General features: G+C 51.1%; 1 protein-coding gene across 2 annotated transcripts; it reads left to right on the top strand.

Moving 5' to 3' along the window:
- Keap1 (kelch like ECH associated protein 1) lies at window positions 1-9,698 on the top strand. Of its 2 annotated transcripts, none has more exons than XM_021171877.2 (6): window positions 1-243; window positions 1,547-2,232; window positions 5,402-6,087; window positions 7,532-7,737; window positions 7,995-8,171; window positions 8,554-9,698. In XM_021171877.2, the coding sequence occupies exons 2-6, from the start codon at window positions 1,594-1,596 to the stop codon at window positions 8,718-8,720; spliced, it is 1,875 nt and encodes a 624-aa protein (XP_021027536.1). In that variant the 5' UTR covers window positions 1-243; window positions 1,547-1,593; the 3' UTR covers window positions 8,721-9,698. The 2 variants fall into 2 exon arrangements, with proteins under 2 accessions (XP_021027536.1, XP_021027535.1); XM_021171876.2 differs by lacking the exon at window positions 1-243 and adding an exon at window positions 255-526.
- The last annotated feature ends 7,832 nt before the right edge of the window (window positions 9,699-17,530 follow it).

The raw sequence follows: 17,530 nt of genomic DNA, 5'->3' as shown, positions 1-17,530 counted from the left end.
GCTCCCTCCGCCCAGCACCTGCAGGAAGGGCTGGAACCGCCTCTGCGTGCCCGCCGCCGGTTTCCGCCCTCCCGCTCCTCCCACGCGTGCCGCTCGGGACCCCGCAGCACCGCTGCCCCGATCCGAGCCCCCACCCCCACCCCGGTCCCCCTCCTCTCCTCCCGGAAGCGCGGCGCGTGGCGGCCCGGCGGCGCGGATTGGACGCGTGGCACCTACAGAGACACCCGGGGGGGTGGGACGGAGGTGAGCGAGCGCCCGCGGAGGATGCGGTGGGGAGCCAGCTCTGGGAGCTGCCCGCGGTCGCGCGTGGGGCCGTGCACGCGGTGGGGGGAAGCGCGTGCCCTTCTCCAAGCGCGCACCCCGCCGCCGAGCCCTTGAGCCCGCCTAGGGTGGTGGCCGCGGCGAGTAGAGGTAGGGGTCGCCCGCGGCCGGCGCCCCGGGACTCTTATTGTGACAAGGTGGCGCGCTGTGCTTAGTCACCGTGACCCGAGCGGCGGAGGCGGAGGCAGAGCGCGGCCATGGCGGGGTGAGTGAGCCGCTCCAGGCCGCGGCCCGGGACCAGGCCCTGCGGGCTCTCCCGGCGTCAGGGCTGCGCCTCCGAGCGGTGGGGAGGCCGCTGGAGCAGGCGCCGGGTACCGGGCGGCCGCTGCACAGCCCCCTGAGCAATGCCAGGCCCGAGCTCCGGCAGTGTGGTCACGCGTGACAGTCGCTCACTAGCTGGGCCCCTGGAGCATTTCACCCCCCCCCCCACGGTGATCTAATAGACAAACACGCGGGGTCGCGACTCCAGGCTGAGCCCAGAACCTGGGGAGCCAGACGCAGACCCTCTCTGTCTCCCCACATCTTCTTTGAAAGCATAATTCTTCCCCTGGCCCCAGATCTCCAAGGGTCTCCTGAATCCCTCCCCGTGGGTGTTCCAGATGCTGCACACTCTCTTGCCCCAGGAGCTTGGTGCTGGCTTAGTGTTTCCTATACAGACCTTGCTTTATTTTTAGGCCTTTTCTGTCTTTCGCTGTGTCTCTGGAGCTCAGAACAGTCCCAAATACATAAATGGCAGGCTCTGTAAATGTTGGTGAGGTGTTGAAAGGAATCTGACATGTTGGACGAAGGGAAGAGAAGGGAAGGATGGCTGGAACAAAGTGAAGAGGTTGGAAAGGGGGTGTGGAGTTTGACAGGCCATTGAGGATTTGGGGTTTCCATTCTTGGGCTCTGTGAAAGGTGTTGGGTGATTCTGAGCAGGAAAAGGAACATGATATGCCCTGAAGGCCCTCGAGTTGAGAAGTTAGTTTGAATGGAGCCGGCTGTGTCCAGTTTACTTGGCTTGGCAAAATCTGCACTTAGATATCATTGCTTAGTCTTGCAAAAAAGAAGCCTGGCTAGACATGGTGGCCCATACTGTAATCCCAGCACTCGAGAGGAGTCAGCTTTGGTTGCATAGTGAGTTGGAAGCCAGCCTAGGCTATGTAAGACCCTGTCTCAAATAAAGTGGCAGGGTCTGGTCTAACCCAGCCTCTGTTCCCAGCGCTGTGCTCTTACCTCCCTCCAGGCCCCTAACGACTAGCAGAGGAACTGTGTCTTGTCATCAGGAACCCCATGCAGCCCGAACCCAAGCTTAGCGGGGCTCCCCGCAGCAGCCAGTTCCTGCCCCTGTGGTCAAAGTGCCCCGAGGGGGCCGGGGACGCAGTGATGTATGCCTCCACGGAGTGCAAGGCAGAGGTGACACCCTCGCAGGACGGTAACCGAACCTTCAGCTACACACTAGAGGATCACACCAAGCAGGCTTTTGGCGTCATGAACGAGCTTCGCCTGAGCCAGCAACTCTGTGACGTGACCCTGCAGGTCAAATATGAGGACATCCCAGCTGCCCAATTCATGGCTCACAAAGTGGTGCTGGCCTCCTCCAGCCCAGTCTTTAAAGCCATGTTCACCAACGGGCTTCGGGAGCAGGGCATGGAGGTGGTGTCCATCGAAGGCATCCACCCTAAGGTCATGGAAAGGCTTATTGAGTTCGCCTACACGGCCTCCATCTCCGTGGGCGAGAAGTGTGTGTTGCACGTGATGAACGGGGCGGTCATGTACCAGATTGACAGCGTGGTCCGAGCCTGCAGCGACTTCCTCGTGCAGCAGCTGGACCCCAGCAACGCCATTGGCATCGCCAACTTCGCGGAGCAGATCGGCTGTACTGAACTGCACCAGCGTGCCCGGGAGTATATCTACATGCACTTCGGGGAGGTGAGTGAGGCCGGGCTTTGGGCTCAGAAATGGGATAGGCCAGCATGGCGCTCTCCCCTGCGACAGACTGGAGGAAAACTGTTGGGTGTTTTCTTTTTCCTTCCTTCTTTTCTCCTATAGGGTCTCATGTAGCCCAGGCTGGCCCTAATCTGGTTGGATATCTGAGGATGACTTTAAATTCCCGATTCCTGTCTCAGTCTGTCAAGTACTGTAGTTACAGACTTAATAGAATGGAGGCCAGCAGAGCCCCGGGACTTAATTTTACTTTTGTTTTTAAATCTTTTTAAAAAAATTATTTGCCTTTATTTTCTGTGGATTGGCGTTTTGCCTGAATGTATGTCTGTGTGTGAGGTGTCAGACCTTGGAGTTACAGACAGTTGTGAGCTGCCATGTGGGTGCTGGGATTTGAACTCGAGTCTTCTGGAAGAGGCCAGTAGTACCCTCAACTGTGAGCACCTGTGGTTGTATTTTTTGACAATCTTCTGCTTCTTTTTCTTCTTTTTTTTTTTTTTTTTTTTTTTTTTTTTTTGGTTTTGGTTTCTCAAGACAGGGTTTCTCTGTGTAGCCCTGGCTGTCCTGGAACTCACTCTGTAGATCAGGCTGGCCTCGAACTCAGAAATTCGCCTGCCTCTGCCTCCCAAGTGCTGGGATCAAAGGCGTGCGCCACCACGCCTGGCTTGACAGTCTTTTTTTTTTTTTTTTTTTTCTTTTGTTTTTCAAGACAGGGTAACAGTCCTGTCTGTCCTGGACCTTAATTTGTAGACTAGCCTGGCCTTGAACTAACAGAGATCTTCCTGCCTCTGGGATTAAAGGCAGCATGTGCCACCACACCTGGCTATTGAAGTTGCTTTTTGTTTTGTTTTAAGTCCTGTCTTTGCTGTCACTTTCTTTCTTTTATTTATTTATTTATTTATTTATTTATTTATTTATTTATTTATTATATGTAAATACACTGTATAGACACTCCAGAAGAGGACTCCCTAGTCAGATCTCATTACAGATGGTTGTGAGCCACCATGTGGTTGCTGGGATTTGAACTCTGAACCTTCAGAAGAGAAGTCGGGTGCTCTTACCCACTGAGCTATCTCACCAGCCCTTGCTGTCACGTTCTAAGTGCTGAGTAACACCAAACTCTGAAGAAGTTAAAAAAAAAAGATTATATTTATTTGTGTGTGTATACATGTACTGATCTTGTGTGCAAGTCGGAGGACAAATTGCAGGAGCTGGCTCTTGCTAACTTATATACGTTTCTAGGTTAAACTCAGGTAGGCCTGGCAGAAAAGTGCCTTACCCACAAAGCCACATTGCTCACAAAACTCAGATTCTGAGCCCCTAATCCAAATACAGAGAGGCTTTAGGAATAGGTAAAGATGTGCCTTCCCAGTGCCTCAGCAGCCTGTGATGGCCAGCCTGAGCTACACAGTGAGACTCTGTCTAAAATAAGTGGGGTGTGTATGTGTGTGTGTGTGTTGGTGGTGGTGGCGGCACTCAAGAGGCAGAGGCAGGCAGATCTCTTGAGTTCAAGGCTAGCCTGATCTACCAAGGGAATTCCAAGATAGCCAGGGCTACAGAGAGAAACCCTGTCTTGATCTTCCCCAGAGCAGGGCAAAGTGTGATGAGCAGGCAGGCACCAGCACCCTCCAGCCTCACCCATGCAGGCTCCAGCTTTGCTTGGCTTTCCCTGGGTTCACTTGGTATTGCTTTCATTTTCATTTCTCAGTGCAGGAAGTCCTCAAGGGAAAGTAATAGGACAGTGCTGGGGAAAGCCTTGCTCTTGGGTGGCAGTGACTAGAAAAGTCCCCTGGACAGGACTGCATTCTGAATGTCACCAACCCAAACACGGAGTCTGAAGTGCTCCCAAGGCTTTTGAACACCATGTGTCGTACACACCTGACCTCACTAGATGGGTGGCAGTGACCGCACAGGCACACTGTGCATAGGGCATGCCATCTTCAGGGGGCCATGTGCTGCTGGATTGCTAGGACACTTTCCCAGCATGCGTGAAGTCCTGGGTTCCATACCCACCTCACATAAACCAAGTGTGCCTGTGTACACCTTTAATCCCAGCACTGGGTAGGCAAAGGCAGGCAGATCTGTGAGGCCAGCCTGCTCTACATAAAGTTCCAGGCCAGTTATCACAGACACACAGACACACACAGACACACACACACACACACACACAGAGCCTTGAAGCTGTGTAAGGTCAATATGGACCAGCATAAAAGTAGTTTGTTTATTTATTTAGATTTTTGAGATAGCAGGTTGTCATGGCCCAGGCTTTTGTCTGAAACTCAAGACTCTCACATGTCAGGTTCCCAAGTGCTGAGACTTGACATGGGCCTTGATGGCTGGAGTGAAGTTGTTTATACCATACTCTTATTCCTTCGGTTTCTCATCATTTGTGAAAAATATTCCTACACCTGAAAAAAACAAGTGCCAAGCTGTAAACTGCCTGTCGTTTTATCTCTTATTTTTATTACTCTAAAAATTGTATTTATTGTATTTATTTAGGGGTCAATGTGTGTGCCACAGTTCATGTGGAGGTCAGAAGACAACTTGCAGGAGTTGATTCTTCCCTTCCAGCGTGCGAGTCCTGGGGGTTAAATAAACAAATGAACAACCCAGTGCCTTTCTGAGCTAGTAACGGCACTCACTGCCAAGCCAGGAGACCAATCCCAGGAAGGCGAGTCCCCACCATCAGACATAAGGAAGGGGAGACCCCACCATCAGACATAAGGACACTCACACACACACAATAAGCCAATAAGTAAATGTAATTAAAAACTATGTACAACAGGTGGCCTAGAATTCACAGACATCTTCCTCTCCCTTCCAAGTGACTATTAATCCAATGCTGGGATTAAAGGCCAGACTAGGTTCAATTGTTTATTTTGATATAAGATCTTACTATGTTGTCCTAGCTGGTCTGGAACTGGCTTATGGGGACCAATCTGGCCTTGAATTCAGACATCCTCTTGCCTCTGCCTCCCGTGATATGGGGGATTATAGGAGTGTGCCACTACACCTAGCTATATATATATATTTAAAAATTAAAACTAAAATCAATACAGGAGCCTAAAGAGTCCACAGTGTGTGGCCTATGTGACCCCCGGTGTATGGGTGCTCGGCCTGGATGGAGGGCTTCCCTTCTCACCTGAGCTCCCTGCAGGTGGCCAAGCAGGAGGAGTTCTTCAACCTGTCACACTGCCAGCTGGCCACGCTCATCAGCCGGGATGATCTGAACGTGCGCTGCGAGTCCGAGGTGTTCCACGCGTGCATCGACTGGGTCAAATACGACTGCCCGCAGCGGCGCTTCTACGTGCAGGCACTGCTGCGGGCTGTGCGCTGCCACGCGCTCACGCCGCGCTTCCTACAGACGCAGCTGCAGAAGTGTGAGATCCTGCAGGCGGACGCGCGCTGCAAGGACTACCTGGTGCAGATATTCCAGGAGCTCACGCTACACAAGCCCACGCAGGCAGTGCCCTGCCGCGCGCCCAAAGTGGGCCGCCTCATCTACACAGCGGGCGGTTACTTCCGACAGTCGCTCAGCTACCTGGAGGCCTACAACCCGAGCAATGGCTCCTGGCTGCGCCTGGCCGACCTACAGGTGCCGCGCAGTGGGCTGGCAGGCTGCGTGGTGGGTGGGCTGCTGTACGCTGTGGGCGGCCGCAACAACTCTCCGGACGGCAACACTGACTCCAGCGCCCTGGACTGCTACAACCCCATGACCAACCAGTGGTCGCCCTGTGCCTCTATGAGCGTGCCACGCAACCGCATCGGGGTGGGGGTCATAGATGGCCACATCTACGCAGTCGGGGGTTCCCATGGCTGCATCCACCACAGCAGCGTGGAGAGGTGAGCACCGGGGGCCCAAAGGGACGGTACCTGTTCTTGCCCCTGCCTTCGTATGAGGTTGAGCGGCTGGGATGTTCATCCTCAGTGTCCCGCGTTGGGAAGTACTGGAGGGGGCTGTCCCAAACCTACAGGAACCACCGCTGCACACTGGGGGCAGTAGGAATTACTCTAATATGTGAATTATGTTGTGCAATTTATAATTACTTTAAAATGTATCATCTGAACGGGGATGTAGCTCAGTGGTAGTGCTCTGGTATCTTTCTTTTTAAAAAGATTTTATTTATGTGTATAAGTACACTGTAGCTGTCCTCAGACATACCAGAAGAGGGTATCAGATCTCATTATGGATGGTTGTGAGCCACCATGTGGTTGCTGGGATTTGAACTCAGGACCTTCCGAAGCGGTACTCTTAACCACTAAGCCATCTCTCCAGTCCTCTGGTCTCTTTCTTGAATCCAGGGTTTAGGTCTCATCCCCAGCCCTGCCAAAAGAAAGGAGGGAAAAGAAGGAAAAGGGTTGGGGGTGTGACTCAGTTGGCAGAGTGTTTGCCCCGCGTTCAGGAAGCCCTCATAACCCAGCTGTCATCCCAGCACGCTGGAGGTAGAGGGAGGAGAATCAGGAATTCAGTATTTGGCTGTATGGCAAGTTCAAGGCCAGCCTGGGATATAAGAGACCCTGTCTCAAGACAGACAAACAATCCCCCCCACATCTCCCTCACACACACACACGAATTTAGGGCTTGGAGCAAGGGTAAGAAAATGAGAAAATTTAAAATTTTGTATTTGTAGTGCTGGGAGTAGAACCTAGAAATCTGTGCTTGCTAGGCCAGCTGTCTACCTGGAGCTAACCCCGCCCATAGCCTGAAAATGGAAATGTAAACAAATGCTCTAGGGACTCTAATGTGTGTGGTCTGTGAATGGGGTGGCCCTTTCAAGGACTGCAGGATGCAGGGATGGACTGGATACTGCTGGGCCAACGGGGCTTGTTCACCCATCTCTGATCATGTTGCTTGGAGGAGAACCACCTGGGAGACCCAGTTAGACATCTGGAGTTGAACACCTTCCCAGATGTTACTTAGTGACTCTGGATGTCCTACCCCACATGTCTGTAGCAAATCTTGTGGTGTGAGGCAATGAGTCCTGCTAGGGGTGAAGCGCACAGATAAAGCCACTTAGGCTAGAGGGAATTGCTGTTGCTATCATAATTGATGACAGTGAACCTCGATTCTGATGACCCCTCACTTCTGGAGCCAGGCCTGGTGCTGCACATCCTTCATCCCAGGACTGGGGAGACTAAAGCAGGAGATTGTGGCTTGAACTACATAGCAGGATTCCATCTCAAAAAAAACAAAAAACAAAAAACAAAAACCTAAAAATAAGTAGATGGTGGACCGTGGTGTAAGGGGTGACCACTGGGTGACCATGGGGTATTATGTCTTTTGCAGATATGAGCCAGAGCGGGACGAGTGGCATCTAGTCGCGCCAATGTTGACACGGAGGATTGGCGTGGGCGTGGCAGTGCTCAACCGCTTGCTGTATGCAGTGGGGGGCTTTGATGGGACTAACCGGCTTAACTCCGCAGAATGTTACTATCCAGAGAGGAATGAGTGGCGGATGATCACACCGATGAATACCATCCGGAGCGGGGCCGGTGAGTGGGGAGTGGAGTGAGGACACTCCAGCCCAGCGAGGAAGGGTTGGCTTTACCCTCCTCCCTTCTGTTACATGACTGAGGCTGCCCTCGAAGTCCTTATGTCGGTGAGGTTGACTTTGAACTCCTGATCCTCCTACTCCAGCTTCTCCAGTGGTAGAGGGAAGGGCAGTGGCTACTAAGGTCCCTTGTCCAGTGGCCCCACCCCCCGCCCCAGACCAGACTTAAGGTGACTCCCACTGTGCGCTTTCCTTTAGGGGTCTGCGTGCTGCACAACTGTATCTATGCAGCAGGGGGCTACGATGGGCAGGACCAGTTGAACAGCGTGGAGCGCTATGACGTGGAGACAGAGACCTGGACTTTCGTAGCCCCCATGAGGCATCACCGCAGTGCGCTGGGGATTACTGTGCACCAGGGCAGGATCTACGTCCTCGGTGAGGCCCTTGGAGGCTGGGGTCAGGGTGAAAACCACGCTTGAGTGTCCATATCTTTTCTTCTCCAAGTTTTGGTGCTGAGTATAAAAGCCAGAGATTCCCGAATGCTTGGCAAGTGTTCTTTAATTGTGCCCCGCCCCACTGGGGGATTCTGGGCCGAAGCTCTACTACTAAGCCGCTCCCCCACCCACTCTTACAACACTTCCCATCCTGTACCCCACCTTCACTGGGAAGTTTAGGCAGGAGCTCTAGACTGAGCCACATTCCACCTCCAGCCTATCCATCGCAAACAGGGGGCTTCTTTTCCCTTCTGTTCTCTGCCGCCTTGCGTGGGAGGCTGGGCACTGCGAGGGGGTGACCATTCTCCTCATTCTCCCTGCAGGAGGCTACGATGGCCACACTTTTCTGGACAGTGTGGAATGCTATGACCCAGACAGTGACACCTGGAGTGAGGTGACCCGCATGACATCTGGCCGCAGCGGGGTGGGTGTGGCCGTCACCATGGAACCCTGTCGGAAGCAAATTGATCAACAAAACTGTACCTGCTGAAGCACCTGCTGAATACCTGAGCACTGACAACGGGACAGAAAAACAGTCTGTGTATCGCTGCTTCTCTGTACTAAAGAAAAAAGAAGAAAACAAAGCATAAACAGAAAACAACGGGCCGAAGAGGCGGCGGCGGAAGTCATCCCTTCTTCCAGGAAGGGCGGCTGGGATGCCTTGTAAAGGACCTTGTGGAAGACCAGAACTCAAATCCATGGGCCCATCTGTCATAGCCCTGGAGTGTCCAAGTCTGGGATGGGGTATGGGCGGGGCACCCTCACAGGTGAGAAGCCCCGGAACTCCCACCACCAGAAGGGGGGGGGGGGACAGGCAAAGCAGGAGATCACATGTTTTTTTCTTTGGTTCCTGCAACTTGGTAATCAATTCCAATGGACAGGGGGAAGAAGGGACAGCTGAGGCCAAGGGGCTGAGGCTCCCTCTGGAGCTGGGGCCCAAGGGACAAGCCGGCACAGAGAAGCCTCTGGGCTCTGAGCCCTGAACAGTTATTTTGTTAAATAACCCTGTAAGTTTCCCATGGGAATAAAGAATGGAGTAGGCACACAGGTCCTCAGAGGGCAGTCGGAATCCCTCAGGGAGAGACAGCTCTTCTATTGAAATACATGCAGATCCTGATGGGGCTGGTGTCTGAAACCCGTCTATTTTCTCTGCTTGCCATTGTACATTCTGCTCAGACAGGGCATCTTGCTTCTTGTGGGACACACAGTTGTCTGTCAGTTTCAGGGCATTAGAAGCCAATGACCTAACTTCTGTGCCTCCTAACTTCTCCTGGGGCGTCCTGTGTTTAGCTTTATTTTGAGACAGGGACTCACGTAGTCCAGGATGGCCTTCAGTTCAGACCTTGAACTGACGCTGCCGCCTGTCCCAGCCTACCAAGTGCTGGGGTTACATATGTATAGCACAATGCCTGGTTCCTGCTGCTTATTTTTTTACCCAAACAGGAAAATAAAGGTTTCTGGGACATTGGGTGTGGCTCTGAATTAACCTGGCATGTATGAGCCCTGGGTTCCAACCCTAGCACCCGTAAAATAGGCATGGTGGATCACACCTGTAATCCTAGCAGCAGGGGCAGAACCGGGCATATAAACTCAAGAGTCATGCATATATAACCAATGCAAGGCCAGCCTGGCCGAGAGAGAGAGACCTTGTCTCATAGAGTAGTGGCCAGGCAGTGGTGGCACATGCCTTTAATCTCTGTCCTTTGGAGGCAGAGGCAGGAGGATTTCTGCCAAGTTTGAGGCCAGTTTGGTCTTCAGAGTAAAATTCAGGGTAGGCAGGGCTGTTGTTATACAGAGAAACTGTCTCAAAAAAAGCAAAACAAAACAACAACAAAAACCATGTGCAACCAAGGCTGGGCCCTTGGGACTATTTTGAAAAGCACCAGAAGAAAGACTCAGGGTCATCTTGGGCTCTCTGCGGAGCTGGAAGCTATCCTGAGCTACAGTAGACAAGGTCAACAAAGGTGCACACCTTTGATCCCAGGAGCCGGAGATGGCTCAGCAGTTAAGGGCACTCCTGCTTTCCAGAGGCTCAGCTTTTGTTCCCAGTACTTAGGTTTGGTGTTCCACTGACACCCTGTACCTCCATCCAGTGCCCCCCCTTCCCTAGTTTCCTTAGATGTTTTCATGTGTAAAGTGTAGCTTGGAATGGTAGCACAAACCTGCAACCCCAATGATGGGAAGCTGAGGCAGGAGGATTGTGACTTCAAGGCCAGCCTGGGCTACATCTATATGGAGCTAGTGTGATGGCACACACCTTGAATCCCAGTGCTGGGAAGGGGCAGGCAGATCTCTGAATTCCAGCCCAAGCTACATGCCACAGAACGATTCCATCCACACATTAGGCTAGAGAGGTGACCTCTTGGCTCTTCCCAAGGACCCGAGCCTGGCTCATAACCAGAGCTGTCTGTGAGGCACCTGTCCACAAATGTATGGACAAACACACAGCTATATATATCTAAAAAGTCTCTCAAAAAGCTAGAAATGAGGCCGGGTGTGGTGGCACACGCCTTTAATCCCAGCACTTGGGAGGCAGAGGCAGGTGGATTTCTGAGTTCAAGGCCAGCCTGGTCCACAGAGTGAGTTCCAGGACAGCCAGGGCTACACAGTGAAACCCTGTCTCGAAAACAAACAAACAAACAAAAACCAAAACCTAGAAATGAAGCTCAATAGAGCCTTTGCAGCTGGGTGCTGGGGGGCAGAAACACGGATCTCTGAATTGGGACCAGCCTGGTCTTCATAGACCTGGGGGGGGTGGGGGGAGAGAGAGAGAGAGAACCAATACTGAGCCCCTGACCTAGAGTCCTCCAGTGAGGAGCTGGGATAAGAACACTCGCTCACTCTGCAAGCAAAGGACATGAATCTGAACTCCCAGCTGCATGCCGATGATCACAGCATGCCAGCCAGCCTGGCTGAAATGGTAAAGTTCACGTTCAGTAAAATACCATGGGGGGTGGGGGGAGAAAACACCAGCATTCCTCTGTCCTCCACCTCTGTACAAAATGTGGGAATACAACACAGGGAGAGAGGAGAAGGGAGAAAGAGAGAACTGCTGAGGGCTGAGGAGATGGCTCAGTGGTTAAGAGCGCCGACTGCTCTTCCGAAGGTCCCGAGTTCAAATCCCAGCAACCACATGGTGGCTCACAACCATCCGCAACGAGATCTGATGCCCTCTTCTGGAGTATCTGAGGACAGCTACAGTGTACTTACATATAATAAATAAATAAATCTTTAAAAAAAAAAAAAAAGAGAGAGAGAGAACTGCTGAGCTGTTCAGAGCACCGACTGCTCCGGCAGAGGACGAGGTTCAGTCCCTAGCACGATCATCACAACTACCCGTGACCCTTCAGTCCTGTGGGCTCTGATGCCTTCCGGACTGGATAGGCTCCTGTACACTGCGTGTGAACTCGCAAAAGCACACATACATTTAAAAACATAATTTTTTTTGAAAGAGCGAAGGAAGCAAAGAGGATTTCTATGTCTGTAGTACAATTGGTTTGCAGGGTCTGGAAGGAAGGAAAGAGAAGGAAATAGGAGGGAACCTTCGACGTGGGCAGCCTTGAGGAACTTCATAGATGTCACCCGGGTAGTTTTTTCAGCGTTTCTTCCTATTTTAATTACACTTGTTCGTGTTTGGGGATAGGCAGGGGTGCAGACACACTGATGGTTGTGTGGGTGTCAGAGAACTTTCAGGAGTGGGTTCTTCTGCCACATGGATTCTGGGTCTCAAACACAGGGCTAAGACTGGCGGCAAGCCCCTCTACCCACTGAGCCCTCTCATCAGCTCCTTTCCAGGTGGCTCCTCAGCGTGTGGATAAAGGAAACTAAAGAAAGTCCTGTGCATAGCCGGGAGGGGCATGCGCAGCTGAGATCAGCCTCCCAGGGCGGCGACTCTCACCACAGTGGGGTGAGCTCTGCCGCAGAGCGCCCTCACTCAGGCCAAGGTCTCTGAGTCCGAGGCTGCTGCGTCTCAGGATCAGGTGCGTTTGCTGGTTGTTATCTGTGAGGACGGGACTTTGGACATCTATTGGGCAGCAGGTCCTGCAGCAGCTGATGGACTAGGGGCCAAGCTTGCTGACTTGTTTGGTTTTCTTTTCGGTGTTGGGGCTTGAACCCAGGGTCTGTTGTACACTAAATATGCATTCTACCAATGAGCTACACCCTCATGCCCCAAAATGAGCATTTCCTTCCTCCCCTTTTTAAAAATTTGTTTTAATGTTTTTCCTTTTCTTTTTCTTTTGGTTTTTCGATACAGGGTTTCTGTGTAGCCCTGGCTGTCCTGGAACTCACTCTGTAGACCAGGCTGGCCTCGAACTCATCAGAGATCTGCCTGGCTCTGTGTCCAGAGGCATGTGCCACCCCTGCCTGTCTCCCAGTGTGTTTTTCCATTTCTTTATTGCGTGTATGTGTTGTGTGTTGGGGTCAGTGTCATGGCCTATGTGTGGGACATATCAGGGGACAATTTGTAGGAGTTTGCTTACTTTTCTACGAAATGGGGTCCCAGAGGTAAAACTCACACCCACAGAGCCAGCTCACCCACCCTTCCCGTTCATGTGTGTCTGCAGACACATGTATGTGAATGTCAGAGCTCGGGCTCAGATGCAATTTCTCCCTGGGAACTGTCTACCGTGCTTTCTGAGATATGATCTCCTAGGGCCTGGAGCTGACTGATCAGGCTGGAGTGTCTGGCCAGGGCCTCAGGGCCTCCTGCCTATTTCCCTCAACTAGGATTATGACTGTGCAGCCGTTTTTTCTTTTTCAAGACAGGGTTTCTCTGTGTAGTCCAGGCTGTCCTGGAACTCATTCTGTAGACTGGCCTTGAACTCACAGAGATCCACCTGCCTCTGCCTCCCAAGTGCTGGGGTTTAAGGATATAAAGGATATGTCACCACCACTGCCACCACCCAGCGGAAAGCATATTTCTCATTTAATTTGACTTTAATTTTTTTAAGATTTATTTATTTATTATATGTAAGTACACTGTAGCTGTCTTCAGACACACCAGAAGAGGGCGTCAGATCTCATTACAGATGGTTGTGAGCCACCATGTGGTTGCTGGGATTTGAACTCAGGACCTTTGGAAGAGCAGCCAGTGCTCTTAACTGCTGAGCCATCTCTCTAGCCCCTGATTTTAATTTTTACTAAGTGAGTGAGTGAGTGAGAGAGAGAGAGAGAGAGAGAGAGAGAGAGAGAGAGAACAACTTGAAGGAGTCAGCTGGGAATCGATCAACTCAGGCTTAGTGGGCATCCTTACCTGCTGAGCCATTATGCCAACCCAAGATCTTGTCTTTTTTTTTTTTTTTTTTGGTTTCTCTGTATAGCCCTGGCTGTCCTGGAACTCACTTTGTAGACCAGGCTGGCCTCGAACTCAGAAATCCGCCTGCCTCTGCCTCCCGAGTGCTGGGAAGATCTTGTCTTTAAGCAAAGCAACAACAACAACAAAACCAACAAAAAACAAAAAACAAGTCCTCACAGTGGTCTGGGGAGATGGCCCAGTGGATAAAACACCACACAGGAGCACTATCTCAGATTGGATCCATTCACCCAGCTCTCCCTACTGGCTGAGTCTTGGAGACCCTGCCTGGGAAAATAGGGTGGAGAGCCATGAAGTCAGGATGTCAAACTGAGGCCTCACAGAAGCACCCAAACACACTTGCAAGCATCTACATATATCTGCATGTATACATAGATATGCAAAATCCAAAAACCTAGTTTGAGTCATGCGGTGATGGTGCACACCTTTAAACTTTTAATGACAGCACAAGGGAGGCAGAGGCTCATGAGTCTCTGAGTTGGAGGCCAGCATGGTTGACAGAGTGAATTTCAGGACAGCCAGGGCTAAGCAGAGAAATCCTGTCTTAAAAAAAAAAAAAAAAAATCCCCCCCAACTTAGTCCCATTGCAGGAAAGAATTGCAATCAGGCAGGGCAGTGGGAGAGCCCTATGCAAAGCCCAGTCTCAACCCCAGCATGGCCATAAATCAATAAATTCACCAGCCAACGTAGGAGGGGCAGGTGGATGGGGGTCAAACTGAAACCTCAAAGTTCATGAGGTTGGTACCTCTTAGATCAACAGGCTTGGCTAGAGACAGGCGTACATCAGGGAATGCTAGGCAAAATGCGAAAGGCTTCGGCTATCATCCAAGGGCGAGGTCGTGGTGATTCAGGTTCAGCGCGTGTGGGTAGGCACGTACTGCAGAAGGCTGGAAGAGAGCTGATTGGAGGAGTGAAGCCAGTGATACAGGATTAACTAACACGTTCCGATGTTCTTGTCGACTCTTCCTTTCCCTCTATCCCCCGCCCTCCCCCAGCCCCCCATCACTATGCTGGAGCTAAAATCCAAAGTCTTGTAGGTGCTGTGTAAGTACACTGCCCAGCCAGCCACAGCCACAAGCCCTCTGGGGACGAGGCGGGGCGGGGCGGGGCGGGGCGGACGAGGCGGGCGGGGTTTCCAGGCAGGGGTTCTACCCCTTCATATCCTCACTGGGGAATTCTTGCAAAGCAGGGGGTTCGACTACAGGTGGCTGAGAGCCACCCAACGTGAGTGCCTCGCATCACTTCAACCTTTTTTTTTTTTTTTGAGACAGGGTCTTAATACCTTTGGCCTAGAATTCACTACACAGAACCTCAAACTCAGAGATCCACTTGGCATTTATCTCCCAAGCTCCGGGGTAAAAGGCTGCGCCACTGCGACCTGCTGTCATTCATGCTTTTATTTATTATATGTATATGAGTACATGTAGTTGTCTTTTAAAAAAATTATTTATTTCATGTATGTGAGTACACTGTCGTCTGAAGACCCACCAGAAGAGGGCATCAGATCCCATTACAGATGGTTGGGAGCCACCATGTGGGTGCTGGGAATTGAACACAGGACCTCTGGAAGAGCAGCCAGTGCTCTTAACCGCAGAGCCATCTCTCCAGCCCAAAGATTTATTTATTTTATGTCATTCATGCTTTTAAGGATGGCATTCTGATAGGGTCTGCTCAGCGAAAGCTCATTCAGTAACAAAGCAGCAAATTCAGGTGTCTGTGCTCACTTGCGATGCCACGCTGTCTACGAGGCAAGTTTAAAGTCACACTGGGGGGTGGGGGGTTGTGCTGAGGGAAGCAAAGGGTTGTAGTTACAGCAGGTGTGTGAGCTCAATGCTATCGAAGAGGACCCAGGTGTGGTTCCCAACACCCATGCCAAGCAGCAAAAGGGAAGCCAAAAAAAATCAACGAGAAAGGGGAAAAATCAACTTCCTATAGAGCGGGAAGCTCGGCCCAGAACTACAGTCACAATGGAGGACCACACACACATCCCCTCCTGACTAAGCATCCAAAATGGCTGTGAAGTCTGTGTGGGTAGGCACAGTCAGCCGCCAATCTTCCGGCTCTGACGTCATCTTCAACGCAGTCCTAAGAAACAGCAAATCAGAGCTAGCCAGGTTTACAAACGTCAACTGAGAGGCAGGGCTTGCGGGATCTGAAACCTAACAAGGTCATGGTTCTCCTGTATATTCTTTTTTTTTTTTTAAAAAGATTTATTTATTTATTGATTATATGTAAGTACACTGTAGCTGTCTTCAGACACTCCAGAAGAGGGAGCCAGATCTCGTTACGGATGGTTGTGAGCCACCATGTGGTTGTTGGGATTTGAACTCTGGACCTTTGGAAGAGCAGTCAGGTGCTCTTACCCACTGAGCCATCTCACCAGCCCTCTCCTGTATATTCAATGCTGCTGGGATGTTCTCTGATACCTTGAACAAAACCAGTTTGGGAAGGAAAAAGCCTGTTTCAGCTTACATTTACAGTTCCATCACTGAGGGAAGTTAGGACAGGGACTCAAGGCAGGAGCTCCAAGCAGAGACCATCAAGGAAAGCAGCTTCCTGGTTCAGTTCCCAGCCTCTGCTCAGCCCAGGATTTGCTACCTAGGATGGTACTACCCACAGAGAGTGCTCTTACACCAATTAGCAGTCAAGAAAAGTCTCCACAGGGCATGGTGGCACACATCTTTAATCCCAGCACTCAGTAGGCAGAGGCCAAGGGCTCTCTGTGAATTAGAGGCTAGTGTTCCATAAAGTGACTTTGTGTCAAAAACAAAAAAGAAAATGTTCTACAGGTATGCCTATATGGCTAGTGTGGTCTAAGGCTATTTCCTAATTAAGACAGCCTCTGATAACCCTGGGCTGTCAACTTGGCAGCTGAAGCTAACTAGGAGATCATTTTTTAAAAAAAGTTTATGGGCTGGAGAGATGGCTCAGTGGTTAAGAGCACTGACTGCTCTTCCAGAGGTCCTGAGTTCAATTCCCAGCAACCACATGGTGGCTCACAACCATCCGTAATAAGATCTGATGGCCTCTTCTGAAGATAGCAACAGTGTTCCCATGTACATGAAATAATAAATAAATCTTAAAAAAAAGTTTATATATGAGCTGAAGAGATGGCTAAGGTTAAGAGCACTTGTTGATCTTCCAGAGCACCTGGGTTCAATTCACAGCACGCACGTGCACGTGGCAGCTCACAACCCTCTGTAACTGCAGTTCCGGGGGATCAGTAGCCCTCTCTCTCTCACACACACACACACACCAAAAACAGGGAGACAGGCGTGGTGGCGCACTCGGGAGACAGAGAGAGGCAGATTTCTGAGTTCGAGGCCAGCCTGGTCTACAAAGTGAGTTCCAGGACAGCCAGGGCTATACAGAGAAACCCTGTCTCGATAAACCAAACAGGGCTGGTGAGACAAAACCAAAAACAGGACAGAGAGGTGGCCCAGTGGCAGTCACCAAGGCTGGTGGCCTGAATTAGTGCCCAAGCACCACCTCGGCAGAAATGACGACTCCTGGAAGTTGTTCTCTGACTGCCACACACTAAATGTGTTCCCTGACCTAATAAATACAGACTGGCTGGGCAGATGTCTCAGCAGTTGGAAACACCTGCTGCTCTTGAATGGGACCGGAGTTAGGTTCCCAGCACCCACACCAGGCAGATAACCAGGCCTGCGACTCTAGCTTCAGGTGAATCCAGGATAGGCATGTGCATCCATATAGCTATAGACATACCAAGAATGAAAAGTAAACTAAGGTGGTGCAGATCCCAGTCCTGGAGAGCCAGCAGCTGGAGGCTCTCTGTGAGTTGAAGACAGTCTGGTCTACACAGCCAACTGTGGAAGAGAGACCCCGTGTAAAAACAAACAAGTAATCAAAGTAAGGATTAAAAATAAACAAACACCAGGACAGCCAGAGCTATACAGAGAAACCCTGTCTCAAAAAAAAAAAAAAAAAAAAAACCAAAAAAAAAAACAAAAACAAGCCAAACA

This window comes from Mus caroli, unplaced genomic scaffold (assembly GCF_978045245.1).
Source record: "Mus caroli unplaced genomic scaffold, Mus_caroli_1 scaffold_11, whole genome shotgun sequence".
NCBI lineage: Eukaryota > Metazoa > Chordata > Mammalia > Rodentia > Muridae > Mus > Mus caroli.
Note: the sequence above shows the minus strand (reverse complement) of the source record. Positions and strands in the feature narration are given on the sequence as shown.

Bases quoted from the DNA above. Each gene is read 5' to 3' on its own strand.
- Keap1 (XM_021171877.2), top strand. From the start codon at position 1,594: ATGCAGCCCGAACCCAAGCTTAGCGGGGCTCCCCGCAGCAGCCAGTTC. The intron at 2,233-5,401 runs GTGAGTGAGGCC...AGCTCCCTGCAG, and splicing joins TCTACATGCACTTCGGGGAG to GTGGCCAAGCAGGAGGAGTT. The intron at 6,088-7,531 runs GTGAGCACCGGG...TGTCTTTTGCAG, and splicing joins CACCACAGCAGCGTGGAGAG to ATATGAGCCAGAGCGGGACG.